The sequence below is a fragment of the Saimiri boliviensis genome, chromosome 3 (assembly GCF_048565385.1).
Source record: "Saimiri boliviensis isolate mSaiBol1 chromosome 3, mSaiBol1.pri, whole genome shotgun sequence".
Lineage (NCBI taxonomy): Eukaryota > Metazoa > Chordata > Mammalia > Primates > Cebidae > Saimiri > Saimiri boliviensis.
The window spans coordinates 5,962,575-5,982,674 of NC_133451.1; the positions used below are offsets into that span (position 1 = coordinate 5,962,575).

Sequence of the window (20,100 nt, forward strand, 5' to 3'; positions counted from 1 at the left end):
TAGGACCTAGGCTTCCTGAGGCAGGACTGGCTGTGATAACACAACAACTGTGAGCGTTCTCAGCTTTAGTGACCACTGGCTTCTTCTCAGGGGGTTCTGGCCTGTAGAGAGCGCACAGCATCACTTCTTGCAATGCACATAATGCATTCAGATAGGCACCTCACACATTTTAAGCGCTCAGTAAATGTTATCACTGTATTGATGCTCTTAGTATTACCCAGAAAAGGTTAGGTTCAACAGTCCATGTGTCAAGACACAGTATTTACTCATCCCTATATTGGATTGGTGCCAGGACCCCCTGAGGATACCAAAATTTGTGGATGTTCAAGTTCCTTATATAAAATGGCATAATATTTGCATATAACCTACACATATCCTCCTGTGTATTTTAGATTATTTCTACATTCCACGTAATATCTAATACAATGTAAGTGCTATGTGTGCAGTTGTTATACTGTATTTTTTAGAGAATAATGACAGGAAAAAGTCTATACATGTTCAGTACAGACACAACCATCCATTTTTTTTCCAAATATTTTTGATACACCATTGGTTAAATCCACAGATAGAGAACTCATGGGTATGAAGGGCCAACTGTATACGTTCAAAATTAATCTTGAAGGTGAACACTGCCATGAAATACTTTACATGTTTTTTTGTACATATATCCCTGTACAGCATATAAATAACGCATATACAAAATACTAAGATGTACTCTGTACTTTTACTGGCAAAAAGAATTTTACTGGTCGACTTAGCTGAATGTGAGAATATAAGCAAGTGAATTTAAGACTCCACTCTAATTAGCTCTGTAAATAAAAACGGGTCTGGTCAGTCACCAACAGGGTAAGCTGCAGTGCTGTTACTTTCAAAACTAGTAACTCCCAGAGGATGGTATTACGGAAGAGTTATCATTGCAGTTTAACTTTACTCCCCAAACAGAGCCTCATTAAGTTACTGATCTTCTAACCACCCTCAACGTGGGAGATAAAGTACTAGCTTTGATTCAGTTTTAAGTGGCTCAATAAAAATAAAACAAATTAATTATTAGAAACAAACAATATAAAAAAATCCTTACTTTGGGGATGGAGAAAAAAGAACCAAGTATAAACTTGAGGGTTAAAAAAAAAAAACAAACAATAGTTAGGGCATGGTTCCAAATTCTCTTTCATATATATGTGTGTGTATATATATAGTGATATATAAAAATATATAGAAATATAAATAAATATTCTGAGATCGAGTCTAGCTCTGTTGCCCAGGCTGGAGTGCAGTGGTGTGATCATTGCTCACTGCAACTTCTGCCTCCTGGGTTCAAGTGATTCTTCTGGTTGGCCTTCTCAGCAGCTGGGATTACAGGCATGCACCACCATACCCAGCTAATTTTTGTTTTTTGTTTTTGTTTTTGTTTTTGTTTTTGGAGAGATGGGGTTTCACCATGTTGGCCAGGCTGGTCTTGAACTCCTGACCTCAGGTAATCCACCCGCCTCAGCTTCCCAAAGTGCTGGGATTACAGGCGTTAGCCACTGCACCTTGTCCTCTTTCATATTTCTTTAAAGGGTGAAAGGAAGAGTGGTTTGCATATATTTCACAAATATCACGTATATGCCATGTCCACTGGTAACAGGAACAAAACAGACAGCTTAGGATAATAATCACCTAAAACATATGCATCTGGGGGAGGGCTGAATTGCCTATGACTGATTCATAATACCATTCCTGTTTACAGATCCCACTACCAACTGCAATCAGAGTAAATGCAAAACATTTTATCAAAAATGAACACCCAGAGACTTGCATATTATTTGCATATGTAAATGAATGGGAATTAGCCAAGGCAGTTTTCAGCTGGGACCTAACAACCAATAAAGCCCATCAAAGGTCATGACTCCCTGGAGAAATATTCACCAACTGCTCAGCCAACTTTTGCATGGAGACAGCCAAACTTTAATCAATGTATAAAATTAAATTCTGACACAAGTGAATTGCCCTTCTGTTGTGGCAATGTCGCTCAGATAAAATAATGAGCTGAGCAGGCCAAGAGGTGTGCTATAACGTGGGGTACAAATTGCTATAGGATAAAGTGGAGGCACCGTGGAGTACCGCAAGCACCTAAGTGAAGTCAGAGAAGAAGCCATTCTCCACGTACCATGACACCAGTGAATAGTCTGATGACTACGGATGCTTTTATAGAAACAATTCACATTGCTAACTGTAACAGTCACATACACACATGGACATAATGAGAAACTAATTCATCTCACATGTAATGCGTAACATCACTACTTCCTACCTACACTTTTATCTAATAATATAACCTATATTATTGTCTTGTAATTGCCATTAGCATTTTAATCTAGTAGATTATAAACCTACTAGATTATAAAGTTGAACTGTTAGGGTTTTTAATTGTGACCAATTGGTAGTGACTGTCTAAAGAACTGTACTGAGAAACGCTTTTAAGAGGGCGTTTGGACTAGATGGGACAACACAGCACACACAGTACCCCCAACATGACGATCCTCAGGAAATGAGCATACTTATATGCAAACATTCATGACAAAAACATAAAATAAATTTTGCATTATAATTTTCGATGTAGGTCTCTTTGCTCCTTTCTTTCCATTGAAGCCAATAGACAGATTATAAAAAGAAACCCAGGGGACACACAGATGACCTACCATTCATAAACTACCACAGATTGATTCTTTCTACTGCAGCAGGCAATAATTAAAGAAGGTTCTTTTCATTGACTCCCCAAGAGGCCAGTGAGCTGGTCGAAGGCAGTGGTCCCCAACCTTTTGGGCACCAGGGACTGGTTTCATGGAAGACAGTAAGACAATTCTTCCATAGACCCAGCAGGCAGGCATGGGGTTTGGGGTGAAACTTCCATCTCAGGCATTAGAGTCTCATAAGGAGCATTCACCCTAGATCCGTCATATCCTCAGTCCACAACAGGGTTCCTGCTCCTTTGAGAATCTAATGTTACCGTGGATCTGACAAGAGGCGGAGCTCAGGCAGGAATGCTTGCTCACTACTCATCTCCTGTTGTGCAGCCCAGTTCCTAACAGGCCATGGACAGGGGCTTGGGGACACCTGATTTAAGGGATCTATAGATTGATGCACAAACAACAGCACGTGGCTCTGGAGCAGGGACTGAGACTTGAAGACTCTCTTCATTCATTCCATAAGTAATGACTGAGCATGTGGTCATACCCGGCACATTCACTTCCTCAACTAATTTTAATTTGTTAAAATTTTAAAAATCATTGTTCAGAAAAAGCAATCCAACCATTTTTTTTTTTTTAAGTAAAATGAGAAGGAAAGAGCAAGAAAGTACAAATATGCTTTATTGAAGTTGAAAATAAAAATCCCGCCTATGACAGCCAGGCAAAGGAAAGCATTTTTACAAAGCAGTAATCTAAAGAATCAAAGATCTTTTTAAGCCACAACCATTCCCTTACTCTGTTCCTACCGCATACTAAGTTATTCACATTACACAACATACTCAGTTAGCATGAATTACACGCAAATTAACAAGCTACAGAAGGGTCTTGCATTACTCATGTACTCTTCATTTTTTTCACAGTTGACTTCAGCTGCCCTGTCATTTCCTCAGCTTAACTGTGAGTCAAAGGCTAGGCTCATTTCTCAGCAACTTTGGTCCAAAAAAGAAATAAGATCCTTTCCCAGTTTGATATGCACTACCCATATTTTCTTTCTGACTGTAACTCAGCAGCTTCTTTGGATTTTGCTCAAATAACTGACCTGAATTAACTTTTCACTTGTTAAAAAAAAAAATTGCATTCTGAATTCCTTTAAAAGTTCTAAATTACTTTATCAATCTATAAATTACATTATCAATTTAATCCCTTCAGTGTCATAAAGAAAACACCATTTTGGCCAGGCATGGTGGTTCAGGCTTGTAATCCCTGCAGTTTGAGAGGCTGAGGTAGGAGGGTGGCTTGAGCCCAGGAGTTCGAGACCAGCCTGGGCAACATAGGAAGACCATGTCCCTATTTTTTAAATTAAAACAAAACCAAAAAACCAAAAAACCCACCATTTTAACCACACAGTTTTCTCTGGGCACATCACTCACAGCCCCTGCTGAAGTGATGAACCTCCAGGCAGCCCTGCTTCCTCACCACGGCTTATCAAATCATGGGTGGACACCTGGCTCAAGCCTAGCCAATCAGATTCTCTCTCTAGATGAATGGTGTTGGGCAGTACAGTTCCATAGTCATGCTGGGCTGGAGGCTAGAATGGCCATTCTTTACCATGTGCTAAGGCAGAGAAAGCCAGAGTTCAGACAGAGAGGGAATGATCCGACTCAGGTACAGAAAGTCTTTCATTACTCAGGTAATGAAAGATTATACATTGGTTATTACAGAAAGTGACTTTGTCTATCACATAATTCCCAGTTCAGCTCTCTCTTGAGGCTGCTATATTTCTAGCACTTGGCTTCAGTGAGATATCCCTATATCCTTTACATATATTTCTATTTTTTCTTAAACTAGGTTAATTATGTTCCTAATTGTTGTAATGAAATGGTGCCTAAGATAGCTGTATATATAAGGGGTAGCTTCCAAACTCCTATCCCATGCTGTATGAAGCAGCAGCTTCAGAAATTAAGAAGTTGGCGGGGTGCGGTGGCTCACACCTATAATCCCAACACTTTTAAAGCAGATGGATCACCTGAGGTCAGGAGTTTGAGACCAGCCTGGCCAACATGGTGAAACCGCGTCTCTACTAAAAATTTAAAAATTAGCTGGGCATGGTGGTGGGCACCTGTAATTCCAGCTACTCAGGAGGCGGAGGCAGGAGAATCGCTTGAACCTGGGAGGTGGAGGGTGCAGAGAGCTGAGATTGTGCCACTGCATTCCAGCCTGGGTGACACAGTGAGACTCCATCTCAAAAAAAAAAGAGAGAGAGAAATTAAGAAATTGAAAAATCAGAGGTGAGGGAGAAGAAAACAGCTGGGAAGAGAAAAAAAAAAACTGGATCAAAGGGTAGGCCTTTTAAAAAATGAATGTTAGATTCATTAAAAAAAAAAAAAATCAGTACCTTTCATGTGATAAGCACTCACTGTACTATGCAACAGAAGATAAAAAAGATGGGTAACTCATAGTCCTTGTGCCCAATGAGCACAGTCAAATGAATAACTGCAACTTAGGATGTGAGGGCCATGTTACTTGAGGTATACACAATGTATCATGAGTACATGGCCAGGGGAGTCAGGCTTTCAGAGACTATTTTTTTTTTTCTTGGTAGGGGGTGGCTCTGTCACCCAGGCTGGAGTGCAATGGCACAATCCTAGCTCACTGCAATCTCCACCTCTCAGGTTCAAGTGATTTTCCTACCTCAGCCTCCCAAGCTGGGATTACAAGCATACACCACCATGCCCAGCTAATTTTTGTATTTTTAGAAGATATAGGGTTTTACTACGTTAGACCAGGCTGGTCTTGAACACCTGAGCTCAGGTGATCCGCCCACCTTGGCCTCCCAAAGTGTTGGGATTACAGGCGTGAGCCACCATTCCTGGCCTCAGAGATAATTGTGGGAAACGCTAAACAAATAAACATTAAAAATCATTTGCATCAGTGGCAGCCAGACAGAATAAACTTCTGCAGATTGTCAAAGATAAGAAAGCCAGTTATCCCAACACTAGACCATTCAACAATTAGTTCAGGAAATTAGCTTTTGGAGGTCAGAATTCCCTCCGTTTGGCCTTGTATCATAAAGGTACTTAAACCATACTATCTCAAACAGCAGAGTCAAAGTAAAATAATTTTTTAAGTAGTTATGATCTCAAAGATTACCTCTTACAGTGAATAATAAAATAAGAATTCATAATATTAACTGCAAAAGATGATATTGTAAAATTATTTTTTTTATTTTAGGAAACTAAAAGACATGAGAAACACATGAAATGCTAAAAGAATAAAATAATCATAATTTTTCTAAAAACGAAAATATATAAATCATATGCCAATATAGTGCTTTTGAAGTGTCTGAACTGCTATTCCCTTCTAGGAATGTATTCAAATGTAGTAATACAGACCCTGGAAAAACCACACATAAAATATTCTAGACAGCATAACAAAAAAATCAAGAGCAGGCTGGGCCAGGTGGCTCATGCTTGTAATCTCAGCTCTTTGGGAGGCCAAGATGGGCAGATCACCTGAGATCAGGAGTTTGAGACCAGCCTGGCCAACACGGTGAAACCTCGTCTTTTCTAAAAAATACAAAAACATTAGCCAGGCGTGGTGGCACGCACCTGTAATTCTGGCTACTCGGGAGGCTGAGGCACGAGAATTGCTTGAACCTGGAAAGCGGAGGTTGCAGTGAGCTAAGATTGCACCACTGCACTCCAGCCTGGGCAACAGAGACACTGTCTTTTAAAAAAAAAAAAAAAAAAAAAAAAAGAGCGAGGTAAACATCCAGTAATAAAGATTATAATATTATACTGCTGTTGAAATATTATTTGATGAAATGTAACTTAGCCACTAGAAAGAATAAAGACAATGTAATAACAGGATGAAATAGTCAAACTGAAAAAAGGATATTAATTTTTGTGTATATTCTTAAGAGTAGCACATATATAAAAGCTTATAAAACTTCAGAAAATATGGAAAAATATCGTAAAGGAAAAGTGATATGGTTCATGTTACTTGGTAAGATAAACAAGTAGTTTGTTTTCCCAGTTTTTGGAGGTCTGGTTGTCATATCTGTAAAGTTAAAACACCCCTTTTATTCTCTTAAGTGTTAGAAACAAAATGTAAACTTACTTCATCAGAAGCAGATCGAAGACACTGGACAGCAGCCTGTTTTTTCATTTCTTCTAGGGTTAGATCTGAACATTTTTTCTTACTCTTTCCCCATTTCTTATAAGCTCCTTTTTCCCAGCCCAGGAAGATGTCATTCTCCTGAAATGAAATTGCACCAAGTTAAATGACCAAGGCTAACTTGGACACTACTGTGCTCCACCTACCCCACATATTCAGTCACAAAAAGGCCCTTTGCATTTCCATACACATTTTAGGATCAGCTTGTCTATTTCTGTGATGTAGACAGCTGGGATTCCAATGGGAACTGTACTGATTCTGTAAAACAACTTGGAGTGCACTGCCATCTTAACAGTCTGATCACAAACATGGGATGTTTTTTATTTATTTAGGTCTTCTTTGATTTCTTTCAATGAAGCTTTATAGGTTTTAGTGCACAAGTCTTGCACTTTTGTCAAATTTTTTCTTAAGTATTATATTCTTTTTGATACTACTGCAAATGGAGTTGTTTTCTTAATCTCATTCGTTGGATTTTCTTTATATTCTACATGAGATCATGTCACTGGTGACTAGAGATGGTCTTACTTCTTCCTTTCCCATCTAGATATCTTTTCTTTTTCTTACCTAATTCCCTGTTAGTGCTGATTTATAATAAAAGCCGATGTATTTCATCTTTGAAGATGTCTTCATACAAATGGAAACTGCCAAATGCTGGTATTAATCCATAAGCATGAGTTTAACTGAACATATTATTTGGTTAGAAGGCATTTATAGAATTCTGTTAAATTTGTATCTCGATATTTGCCTTCTAGCATGTCAGTATATTGCAGATTAATACTAAGGAATCAAAGTTACTGAAAGCTCCTCACTAACTTGAGTACACGAATAGATTTTGAGATAACGAAATTTCCTTTGCACTGTGTATCAAGGTGTGAAAAATGCTGCTGGAATAGCAGTTTGAGCCTGGACAACTTATCCACAGTAAATTTGTGGGGATAGAGATTTCGCTTCTTGTTTTAACTTTTGACAGAATAAAAAATGTATAAATCAGTTTGACATTATTTATGATTCAACAATGTTGTTAGAGTGACTTTATCATATTATAAATTTTGTATACAAGTTCTGTTTTGCCTTGTAATTTTAGGTTGAATTCACTAAAAAACATCAAATCTCTGAGGTGGGCAGACCATGAGGTCAAGAGATCGAGACCATCCTGGCCAACATGGTGAAACTCCATCTCTACTAAAAATACAAAAATTAGCCAGGCGTAGTGGCACACGCCTGTGGTCCAAGCTACTCGGGAAGCTGAGACAGAAGAATCGCTTGAGCCCAGAAAGCGGAGGGTGCAGTGAGCCAAGACTGCACCACTGTACTCCAGCCTGGTAACAAAGCAAGACTCCGTCTCAAAAAAAGAAACATCAAATCTGTAGTAAAAGCTACATGAACAATAGTATACTGCACATACTTGTTTGCATTCTGTTCATTTTATTTATATTTGGGAGGTCCCTCATGCTATTTTTTTATGGCTTAATGTATTGTATTAATGTATCATAACCAAAATTTAACACCATTAAACAGTTAATCACATTTTAAAGGAACGAGTATACAAAGAGCCAAGATATTTCTTTTTTTTTTTTTTTGAGACGGAGTTTCACTCTTGTTACCCAGGCTGGAGTGCAATGGCGTGATCTCCGCTCACCGCAACCTCCGCCTCCTGGGTTCAAGCAATTCTCCTGCCTCAGCCTCCTGAGTAGCTGGGATTACAGGCACGCGCCACCACGCCCAGCTAGTTTTTTGTATTTTTAGTAGAGACGGGGTTTCACCATGTTGACCAGGATGGTCTCGATCTCTCGACCTCGTGATCCACCCGCCTCGGCCTCCCAAAGTGCTGGGATTACAGGCGTGAGCCACCGCGCCCGGCGAGCCAAGATATTTCTATTTCACTTATTGTTATCCTTTTAGTCTCCTATCCTGTACTATTAAAAGTCTACTTATACATAAACATGAAATATTAGGCATGTGTCAAATACTCAGAAAGTCCCAATCTTAAAGAAAGAACATATTTATCAAGTACCAAAAGCTGATAAAACTAAGGAACTCCCCAGCTTGACAGTCTATTATCAGGTACTTTTTCTAGACACTACAGTGAGGTCACGTAAGGCCAGAGGTCTGGTTGACTTTCCCGTGCTCCCTTTATCAAAAGGGAGACTGGAAACTGGGGGAGAAGAAGCACACGCCACTTGGAAATACGTCAGGAGTCACTGCAGGATCTGTGAGCCGCTGAGCACACGCCCCTGCATCCACGCCTTCTTGTTAACAGTGCCTAAATGACCAGAACCACAATGTGTCTGCATGGGATTAAGCCACCCCCATCACCCATTTGGCCACAAAGATTGGCTCAGAGAGAAGCATGGGACCAATCAGAAATGCAGATTTCATGGTTCTTGCTGGGAATGTAGGGAGGGAACATGACCTCTGGACAGTGTGTGAGAATATGATCCCAGAAGCATGCTCACTATCACTCCCTCTACCCTGTAAGAGGCTGGCTTCAGAACCAAGCTGACAGAAAGAGGTCCGCAGAGAGGCAGAGAAGAAGCCTGAATGATACTGTGAGGCTCCGAATCACACCCAGCATGGGCCAGCTCAACTTCTGGACTTTTAGTTACTTGAGACTTTTCCCCCACTTAAGCCAAAAGGCCAAACTTTTGGTTGCTTGTAAATGAGATACAGTCAGAATCTGAGGACAGCATTCAGTAATAAACCCACTGATCTACTGCTCAAAAGAACCCCTACTTGTCCTTAAGAAATGAGCCGCTCCAATCAAACAAGCATAATTTCAGGTTAACTATATTCCTGTTTTTCTTACTAGGTCTTCAGCCCACAGTGGTGACATCCTCACTGACCTCCCTGCCTTTAGTGGCCCAAGACCGTCTGCCAACTGCCATGCCATTAAGTCCTGCTGGCTAACTAGATCTATAGGTCTTTTGACTTTAGGATATAAATAAATATAAAAGTCCTAGCACAGCACATCAGTCTCTTCAGGGTCTGTTTCCTGACGGCCTGCCCTACTCTGATCTCCGACTACCCCCTCCTCACCATATTCTTTTCTGACCTTACAACATTAGGCCCCTCTTATTTCTGTCTTTGTACACACTGTTCCTTTATTCTTTCTTCAAGATGATTCCTAAATTGGCAGTTGTCACTCAGGGCCTATCCCTAGTTTTCTCTGTATTGATGCATTCACATTTGAACATAAAAGCAGAAATGGCAATTTTAAAACGTGGAGTATTTATATTCAAAACTTCTCTATTCCATGAAAACATTTTACACATACAAAAAATGTTAATGGTACCTTGGGAAGTATATGAATTTGTATACCTATTGTTAGCACTAACTCTCACTCTGACATTTTCATATTGCTTATGTGTAAAATTTTATATATTTCCTTCTGCCTAATGTAAGTGCTAACACAAAAATCTAAACCTGATGGTGATGGAAAAAATTTAATCATAAGAACTAAAATTAATCTCGTTAGTCAAGGTCATTCCTGAAGCTTGAGAAGGAGAATCCTTAGCTTTACTTAATTTATTTTATTTTTGAGACAGAGTCTTGCTCTGTAACCCAGACTAGAATGCAGTGGCATGATCTTGGGCTAATTCCAACCTCTGCCTCCTAGGTTCAACAGATTCTCGTGCCTCAGCTTGAGTAGCTGGGATTGCAAGCATGTGCCACCACACCTGGCTAGTTTCTGTATTTTTAGTAGAGATGGGGTTTTGCCATGTTAAACAAGCTGGTCTCAAACTACTGGCCTCAACTAATCCACCTGCCTTGGCCTCCCAAAGTGCCGGGATTATAGGCGTGAGCCACCTCAACTGACCAGCTTTATTTATTTTAAATATATCAATTCATAAACTATCAAAAACATGTATTAGCTTTAAGCAACCTTTGTAAAAAGCTGCTTCTGAAAGTACAAGTCAGTTCCACTGGAACATCAATCCCCTGAGGTAACTACTATCAACAGCTGGCATATACCTTACCAGATTTCTTTTAAATGTGGAATTTATCCCACATACCAGAGTATATACAATGTAAATGTACAGTTTTAAGAATAATAATATATCTATCAGGTAACAGTCAGACCTAGAATACTCTCAGTAACCTCAGAAGCCTCATCTGTCAAAAACTATTTTTATTTGGGGCACGGTGGCTCATGCCTATAATCCTGGCAATCTGGGAGGCAGTGGCAGGCAGATCACTTGAGCCCAGGAGTTTGAGACGAGCCTGGCCAACATAGCGAAACTCTGGTTTCCACAAAAAATACAAAAATTAGCCAGGTACGGTGGTGCCCCACCTGCAGTCCCAGCTACTTGGGAGGCTGAGGTGGGCGGACTGCTTGAGCCTGGAAGGTGAAGGTTTCAGTGAGCAGAGATCACACTACTGCACTCCAGTCTGGGTAACAGAGTAAGACCCTGTCTCCCTGTCTCGGGGTATGGTGGGGGAGCGTGGGGGAAGCTATCTTTGTTATCCTCAAACTTTCATAGTTACAAGTTTAGTTAAGATCTTTTAGAATGGAGGTAATTTTTCTCAGAATATGAAGCGTATTGCTCCATATACTCTCAAATACAACACTGTAAGTTAGAAATCCCAATTTTTGGGGTAAGGTTTGTTTCTTCTTTGGAAAATCTTAGCTGCTTCTTTGTCTTTGGTGGTCTAAAATTTCAATACCAAGCACTTTGCCAGAGTGGTGGTTCTACCATCAGGAGAATGATGCTTCTTCCCCTTGAACCTGTGTGAGCTCCAGTCAGCTCAAGTAACAGAGTACAGTGGAAGTGATCTATGTGACTTTCAAGGCTGGGTGGTAAAAGGCCTTGAGCTTCTACCTGATTTCTTGGGCTGCTTGCTTTGAGGGACCCAGCCAACCACATAAACCTGGCTACCTTCTGACCCACATGAAGAGGCTCTGGTCAACAATCCCAGCTGAGTCCAGGCTTGCAGCACACCTGCCAAGGTGACAGACATGTCAGTAAAGCTATCTGAGGCTCTCCAGCTCAGCCCTTCTGCCAGCTGAGTATCAGTAAGTGACTTTGGGTGAATCACCCAATTGAGCCCTGCCCCAATTCCTTACTTACAGAAGCTGTCATATAATAGTGTGTGTGTGTGTTTTTTTTTAATGCTACTATTTTGGGTAGTTTCTTAGGCAACAACACTCCTACCACAAATAAAAGTATTTCTTTTGTACTAAACAACTATCTTTTAAACTCGAGAACCACCCCTCCCATTATACTTTTTACAGAGAACAAATCCAGGTTCACTCTATCTATATGTACCACCAAAAGATTTTTACTTTGGTCTCCTAAAATTGAGTATTTTTTTAACCTCATCATCATGTTACAAAAGATAATAGTAATTGCCACTGGAATTTGCCAGTCTTAAAAAACTCCTTTTCAAGAGATCCAGCTGTGTCAAAGGTGGTAATTATATCCAGAAGTATTATAGTGACCATGTTTGCTGAATGCATAATTAGGATATATGGCAGGGCCAAATATTTCAAATTGAGATTGTTATGGTAAATGTTGGAAATACTGTATCAGCAGCTTATCTTTGTCTCTAATAAACTCATTAGTCTACCTGCTAGAAAAGTAGTAGTTAATGAGGAAATAACTATTTGAAGGAAAGATTTGTATAAATAGTATGAATAGTAGTAATAATAGCAACAGCTGTCAATATTTACTGAGCCAATATTTACTTTGTGTCTGGTATTGCTCTAACTATAATATCAGTACCTAAATGATGTCTGGCATCTATATGGTCAATAAATGAATCTCCTTTAATCCTCAGTAATGATATCAGATGTGCACATAATTTGTGTAATTGATAAATGAAGAGACAGCTCTAGTATCAGCTACTTGGAAGGCTGAGACAAGGTGGACCCTTGAACCCAAGAGTTCCAGGCGGCAGTGAGCTCTGAGAGACACTGCAGTCCAGCCTGGGTGAAAAAATAAAATGAAATAATAAAGAAATGGAGGGTCAGGCACAGAGATGTTAATTTGTTCAAGGCAGTGATCTAAGTTGAAAAGTAAAGAAGGTAGGCTTAGAATCCAGTTCTTCAGACTCCATGGCCTATGCTCTTAATAATGTGATACTGACTTACAGTAAGAGGGGTGAAAATCTCAACAGGAAAAGAGAGAACAGAAGGCTGGGGGTCTGACAGTCACTTGGGATAAAAGTCAAGGTGCTATTAAAGGAAATTTTGGTCAGTGGTACAAGTTTTTTCATCCTAAAACCCTTCTGATACCTCCTGCTTCACTTTTTTTTTTTTTGAGACACAGTCTTAACTGTCACCCAGGCTGGAGTGCAATGATGCGATCTCGGCTCACTGCAACCTCCATCTCTCAGGTTCAAATGATTTTCCTGTCTCAGTCTCCCAAGTAGCTGGGATTACAGACGCAGCCACCGTGCCCGGCTGATTTTTTGTATTTTTAGTAGAGACAGGGTTTTACCATGTTCCCCAGGCTGGTCTCGAACTCCTGAGTTCAGGCAATCCACCTGCCTCAGCCTCTCAAAGTGCTAGGATTACAGGCATGAGCCATCGTGCTCGGCCTATATCCTGCTTAATTCTTCATGAATTATCTAGTGATGTATATGCTATTTCACACCCACCACCCAGAATATTTTTTGTCACTATGGTAGTCAAAGTGAATACTGGTATGTATACATTCTTCCATCAGTAGCATGGACACAGTCTTTTTCTTTTCTTTTTTTTCTTTGAGATGGGATCTTACTCTGTTGCCTAAGCTGGAGTGCAGTGGCACAATTATGGCTCACTGTAGCCTGCAGCCTTGACCTCCCCAGGTTCAGGTGATCCTCCTACCTCAGGCTCCTGAGTAGCTGGGACTACAGGCACACACTACCATGCCTGGTTAATTTTTGTATTATTTGTAGAGACAGTTTCTCCATGTTGCCCAGGCTGGTTTCAAACTTCTAGGCTCGAGCAATAGCATGAAATAATTCTTAGGAAGGTTTCAGGGATAGGGAAGGTGCTAGAAAGACACTCCTAGCTTCGTTCCTGGAGCTCTAAAATGCTGATTTTAAATAAGAGAATAAAAATAGGAAGTGGTGTTTAAATGCAAATAACAATGCTTGGGACGTAGAAGGTATTTAATTAATGTCTGTTGAATAAATGTGATACAGTGTATGCAGTGACACATATAAGGAACACTTTATGGTCAGATTTTTAAAGTTCCTATTGTTAAAGATTCTAATAAACAGTAACAGGAAACACCACAAGTGCTAGCTTTCCAAGAAGCAAAATGCTGAACACCACATGCTACAGGAGTATATCACAAATAGGCTAAAAGAGGAAATGAGCTTTGTTGAATGGAGAAGTGATGACTCTCACCTAGCAATCAGGACTGGGATTATTATTATATAACATGTGGGCAAATACAGATTATGTAACAAGCTACATTTCTAGAAGGATGGACTTTGAGCTAGAAGATACAATTTGACTAGGGGATTTAAAATAAACAACAGTAACTTCTCTGCGGGGTAGGCCCCAGTATGTAATTATGGGGTCTACACCCACTCCTAGCATGCTTCCCTCCTACACACAAGTCATAGGCCTGAAAAAGAATCATATGTCTGTCCATTTGTCTACACATATCTGAGCCTCTTCTATATTCCAGGAACTTTTTTAAGAGCTGCAAATCCAACAAAAAACATGGGAGAAAAGGTCCCCAACTTTAACTGGGCACAGTGGCTCACTTCTGTAACCCCAGCACTTTGGGAAGCCAAGGCAGGCGGATCACTTGAGGTCAGGAGTTTGAGATCAGACTGGCCAACAAGGTGAAACCCCGTTCTCTACTAAAAATACAAAAATTAGCCAGGCAAGGTGGTGGGCGCCTGTAATGCCAGCTACTTGGGAGGCTGAGGCAGGAGAATCACTTGAACCCGGGAGGTGGAAGTTGCAGTGAGCTGAGATCATGCCACTAAATTCCAGCCTGGGCAACAAAGCAAGACTCCCTCTCTAAGAAAAAAAGTCTCCAACTTCATGAATTACATATGCCAGTAGGAGAGACATAATGAAATCACAAGTAATCATATAATTTAGAGTAATAACAACTATTATGAAGAAAAATAAAGCAGGTAAGAGGACTGAGAATGGGAGGCTTCTACTTTAAATACAGTGGGTCAGGGGAAGACTGAGGGTAAGACAAAATAGGTATCAAAACCAAACTATGCCATTAAACAAATAAATACTCTCTTTTTAAAAAGTCACTGGTGGCAGCACAACTCTCTTGCCCAGATTAACTAGAAAAACCAGCAAGAACACAAAACCACATCAAACCTACATCACCTGCTCCAGGGCATCAGAGCTGTGCTGAGGTGCCAGGCCTTGAGAAGACAGTGAACACCAAGGGAAGGGTAGGTATGGGCACAGGGCACTGACATCTACAGCTGCTTCCTTCCTGGGGAAACGTGCTGACCTAGGTCCAGGGCAAGAGGCTGAGAAAAAGGTGGCCCTTTAAAGAGGCAAAGAAAGCAGCAGGTCTTGGAGTGAACTCTCAGGGCCAGAGGGAGAACACCTGAGATACAGATGCCAGGATCCAAGGAAGAGGAAGGGGTCGGAAGCAGAGGACACTCTGTTGGACTCCCCTCCGAACATCTGAAGAATTCCGAAGCTGTGTGGGACATGAGTGGGGGCTTCTGGGTTGCCAGTAATCTTCTATTTCTGTGTGTGGTCACAGTTACAGGGATATGACCTCTGTGGAAATTCATCAAGTTGTACATTTTTCTGTATGCATTTTATGCCTCAATAAAAAGTTTAGGGGAAAAAAACCTCTTCTATTATACAGAATCCATTGTTGCAGAATCTATATCTGGAACAGTTAATAAAGTTCTGCGAGTCCTAAGATCTAAAAAAGAAATCTAACAGTCCAACAACACTTAAAGCTACCACACAGATTAAGGGATTAAAGGATAATTTTGGAGGAGGTGTGCAAAGATAAAACTTCTAGAGAAAGAGAACAAAATCATTAGAATGGATAACACTATTAAACAGTTTATTTATTTGAAGACCTTATCTTAGAATGCAGTACGATCAGGGAATACGTCCTAAAACTTACAAACTGGTAATAGATTAGAAAAAGAAAGCACCAATAACCTGGGCAGCAAAGCAAGACCTCATCTCTACAAATAAAAAAAATAAATTAGCTGGGCATGGGGTGCAGACCTGTAGTCCCAGCTACTCAGGAGGCTTGAGCCCTGGAATCTGAGGCTGTAGTGAGCTATAATAATGCCACTGCACTCCAGCCTGGGCAACAGAGTGAGACCCTGTCTTAAAAAAAAAAAAAAAAAAAAAAGAAAAAAAGAGAGAGAGAGAGAAAGAAAGAGAGAGAGAGAGAGAGAGAGAGAGAGAGATAGACAAAGCACTACTTTGTACAAAGTATTAAGACAGGACTTTTTGGGTGGTTCAGCACCCTACTCATTCCGTATTTCCTTTGGAGAATCATCTTCTCCAATTCTTAGTACTTGACCTGTAATTTCAGCATTTTGGGAGGCCAAGGTGGGTGGATCACATGAGGCCAGGAGTTCGAGCTCAGCCTGGCCAACATGGTAAAATCCCATCTCTACTAAAAATACAAAAATTAGCTGGGTGTGGTAATGCATGCCTATAACCCAGTTACTCAGAAGCCTGAGACCAGAGAATCACTCGAACCTGGGAGGCAGAGGCTACAGTGATGCAGTGAGCCAAGATCGCCCCACTGCACTCCAGCCTGGGCAACAGAGTAAGCGCTCCATCTTAAAAGACAACAGAGAAGGCAAGCTTAAAGACACGGCACTGATTTTACTGCAGGCCCTGGATCAAGTTGCCACTGGGGTCAGCCCTAATTCCCAGATATTTCAAGTTTTTTAAACCAGTAACTGCTCCCAAATTTACTAGTTGTGTGACCTTGAGCAAGTTATTTAACCACTGTCAGTATCTCCACCTATGAAATATGAATAATGTAACAGGATGGTGTAGGGAGGATTAAATGAGTTACTGTGAATGGAAAGCGAGTGCTTGCAGCAGTGCTGGCACACAGCACATGATATACATGTGTTTGCTTTTACTATTACTTCTGTTTAAGCCACACTGAGCTGGGTTTTCTGTTACCATCAAAGACTCCTAATAAGAATAATATACACTGGTAGGCCAAGACAGGCAGATCACCTGAGGTCGGGAATTCGAGACCAGCCTGACCAACACGGAGAAACCCCATCTCTACTAAAAATACAAAAAATTAGCTGGGCGTGGTGGTGCATGCCTGTAATCCCAGCTACTTGGGAGGCTGAGACAGAAGAATCACTTGAACCCGGGAAGCAGAAGTTGCAGTGAGCCAAGATCACGCTATTGCACTCCAGCCTGGGCAACAAGAGGGAAACACTGTCTCAAAAAAAAAAAAAGAAGAAGAATAAAGAATGCATTAAGTCGAGAACATCAATGTATAACAATACAAGAAAAGTTTTTTTTTGTTTTTTTTTTTTTTTTTTTTTTTTTTGAGACGGAGTTTCGCTCTTGTTACCCAGGCTGGAGTGCAATGGCGCGATCTCGGCTCACCGCAACCTCCGCCTCCTGGGCTCAGGCAATTCTCCTGCCTCAGCCTCCTGAGTAGCTGGGATTACAGGCACGTGCCACCATGCCCAGCTAATTTTTTGTATCTTTAGTAGAGACGGGGTTTCACCATGTTGACCAGGATGGTCTCGATCTCTCGACCTCGTGATCCACCCGCCTCAGCCTCCCAAAGTGCTGGGATTACAGGCTTGAGCCACCGCGCCCGGCTAAGAAAAGTTTTAATAAACTCTCAATTGGTAGTTTAGCTACAAAGGAAAAGAAAGAATGCTTTCTAAATACTAAAGACAGCCTCACCTGCTAGTGTATCCCTTCCTACCTATGACAGATCATGGGGAAATCTGCTGTTGACTATCAATCTAGCACAAACTCTAAACAGGAAAAGTTAACTCCCACTTTAAGTTATAATGTTACTCAAGTTCTTTTAGTCATTTCTGAGCAAGACTGTAAAACGTTCTAAACTAACGTGACAAATGTGTTGTAAGATGTACAGAAACTAGGCTTAGCGCTCCAGGGCACCGGTCAACGCGCCTTGCCATGTCACTCACTTTCAGGCTGTAGGGGCTTAATTCTTACTGTCGAGGTGTGGCTTGCAGACGGAATAAGGCAATCCTTACAAATGAAGTGGCTGGCACTGCATCCTACCTGCTGTAACGTTCCTTGTGTGACTAGGCTACTGATTTTTCAAAGCTGGAAGGCACTGTAGTAGAATGTCAACTACTAAATGTAGAGGGAACAACTGAGGTAGAAAAATCACCACTTTTCAACCACCCAACTCATAACTGATTCAGGCAAGGAACATGAATGGATGGTAAAAGTGTCAAAGTCTCCCTGCACAGATCGCTTATTACAAGGAGAAACCTGGCGGACGCCATCTGAACCAAGTCTGCAACTCCAAGAAGAGGAGAATGCTACTACCATAAACGTACAAGCCAACTCCAAACACAAGGAAATATCTGAAAAAAACAAATTAAGGGATGTTTTGCAAAACTGGCCTGGACTCTCCAAAAGTGTCAATGTCATGAGACGCAAAGGAAAAACAAGGAATGACTCCAGATAAAAGGAGATTAAGGAGATGTGACCAGTAAAGTCAATGGATAATCTCAAATTAGATACTAGATGAGGGGAAAAAAACTGCAATGAAAAACAACATTGGGACAAGTGACAAAAGCTGAATACTGACTGTATATCTGACAATAAAGTTTTATCAATGCTAATTTTCCTGAATTTTGTGATTGTAATATGACAAAGGGAAAGTCTTTGATCTTAACAAGTACATGCTAATTTACTTGGAGAAATCAGCATGAAGAGAAGACAGAAATAAAGCAAAAGTGGAAGATGAAGAGAAATGGGTTAAGGTGTACAAACATACAGTTCAACAGAAGTAGTCAGCTCTAATATTCAACAGTGTGGTAGGGATTCTATAGCTAACAAGATTTACTAAATATTTCAAAATAGCTAGAAAACAATTCAAATATTTCCAACACAAAGAAAAGAAAAATGTTTAAGGAGACAGATAACTCAAATGCCCTGATCTGATCATAACACCTTATATACATATATCAAAATATCACGATACCCCACAAATACGTAAAACTATTGTATATGAATAAAAAGAAAGCAAATGTGTGAAAATGCGAACTGAGGACTGAAGAGAGCCTAAGTTCTCTGTACTATCCAAGCTGTTCTTCTGGGGTCTGAAATTATTTCATTTAAAAAAGTTAAATTTATTTACTAAGAGACAGGGCCTCATTCTGTTGCACGGGCTGAAGTGCAGCAAATGACCACTGCTCACTGCAACCACCACCTCCCAGGCTGAAGTGATCCTCCCACCTCAGCATCCCAAGTTGCTGGGACTACAGGTAAACCCCACAACATCCAGCTAATTTTTTTTTGAGATGGGGTCTCACTATGATGCCCAGGCTGGTTAAAAATTTTAAGAAAGATTAACATACGATTTCTGCCCATAAGGATGTTATACTCTACTGAGAAACAGAATACATTCCAGTAAATATAATGAAAACCTTTATAGTAAAATATTATCAAGTTTGGTGGAAGACATTTCTTTCGTTAGGAATTATCAAAGTTTCAGAGAGAGAGATGATCTGAGCTTTGAAAGATGGGGAAGAAAAGCAGTTTATATCACATAAAAGTGATACAAAGTAATTTCCTGATTATCTGAGAATATACTTCCTAGAGTAATCATGACGAAAGAAAGAAAGAAAGAAAGAAAGAGAGAGGGAGATAGGGAAGGAGGGAGGGAAAGAAGAAATATTTGTGGAAATAAAACTAAAACTACTGGCACGGTGATGATAGTTCCATATTAGAAGGCAGTTGTTCTCTGGAACTACACTGTAACCAGCCTACCACCCTAACTGTGTTTATAATCCTGTCCATATTAGAGGTTTATAGTTGATTCGTCTTCAAACAAGACTAGGATCTGATCAGCTTTCCTTCCTACCTTAACATCTTGCATAGCTGAGACCAAACTGATGGATAAAACCTGTTTCAGACTCAAGAGCACTGTGTGTTTATTTTAGCCAAAACCAGAAAAAATGATGGGTCTTAAAACTAGTCGTTCAGGGCTTGACTTAACTCAAGGACTAAGGGATGAGCAAAGATGTGAGGAAATGAACACCCAGCAGTAGAGTGGTTTGGCCTCCACCTGAGGGGCTGTGTTAGCACAAGTATGAACCTGAGATC

General features: G+C 40.4%; 1 protein-coding gene across 4 annotated transcripts in view; it reads right to left on the reverse strand.

The window, feature by feature from the left end:
• KIAA0232 (KIAA0232 ortholog) overlaps positions 1 to 20,100 on the reverse strand; it is a 91,381-nt gene that overhangs the window by 35,235 nt on the left and 36,046 nt on the right. For all 4 annotated transcript variants that reach the window (XM_074395862.1, XM_039468234.2, XM_074395863.1 and 1 more), the window contains exon 3: positions 6,789 to 6,926. In XM_074395862.1, the coding sequence (XP_074251963.1) occupies positions 6,789 to 6,926 (138 nt within the window). The remainder of the gene's footprint in view (positions 1 to 6,788; positions 6,927 to 20,100) is intronic.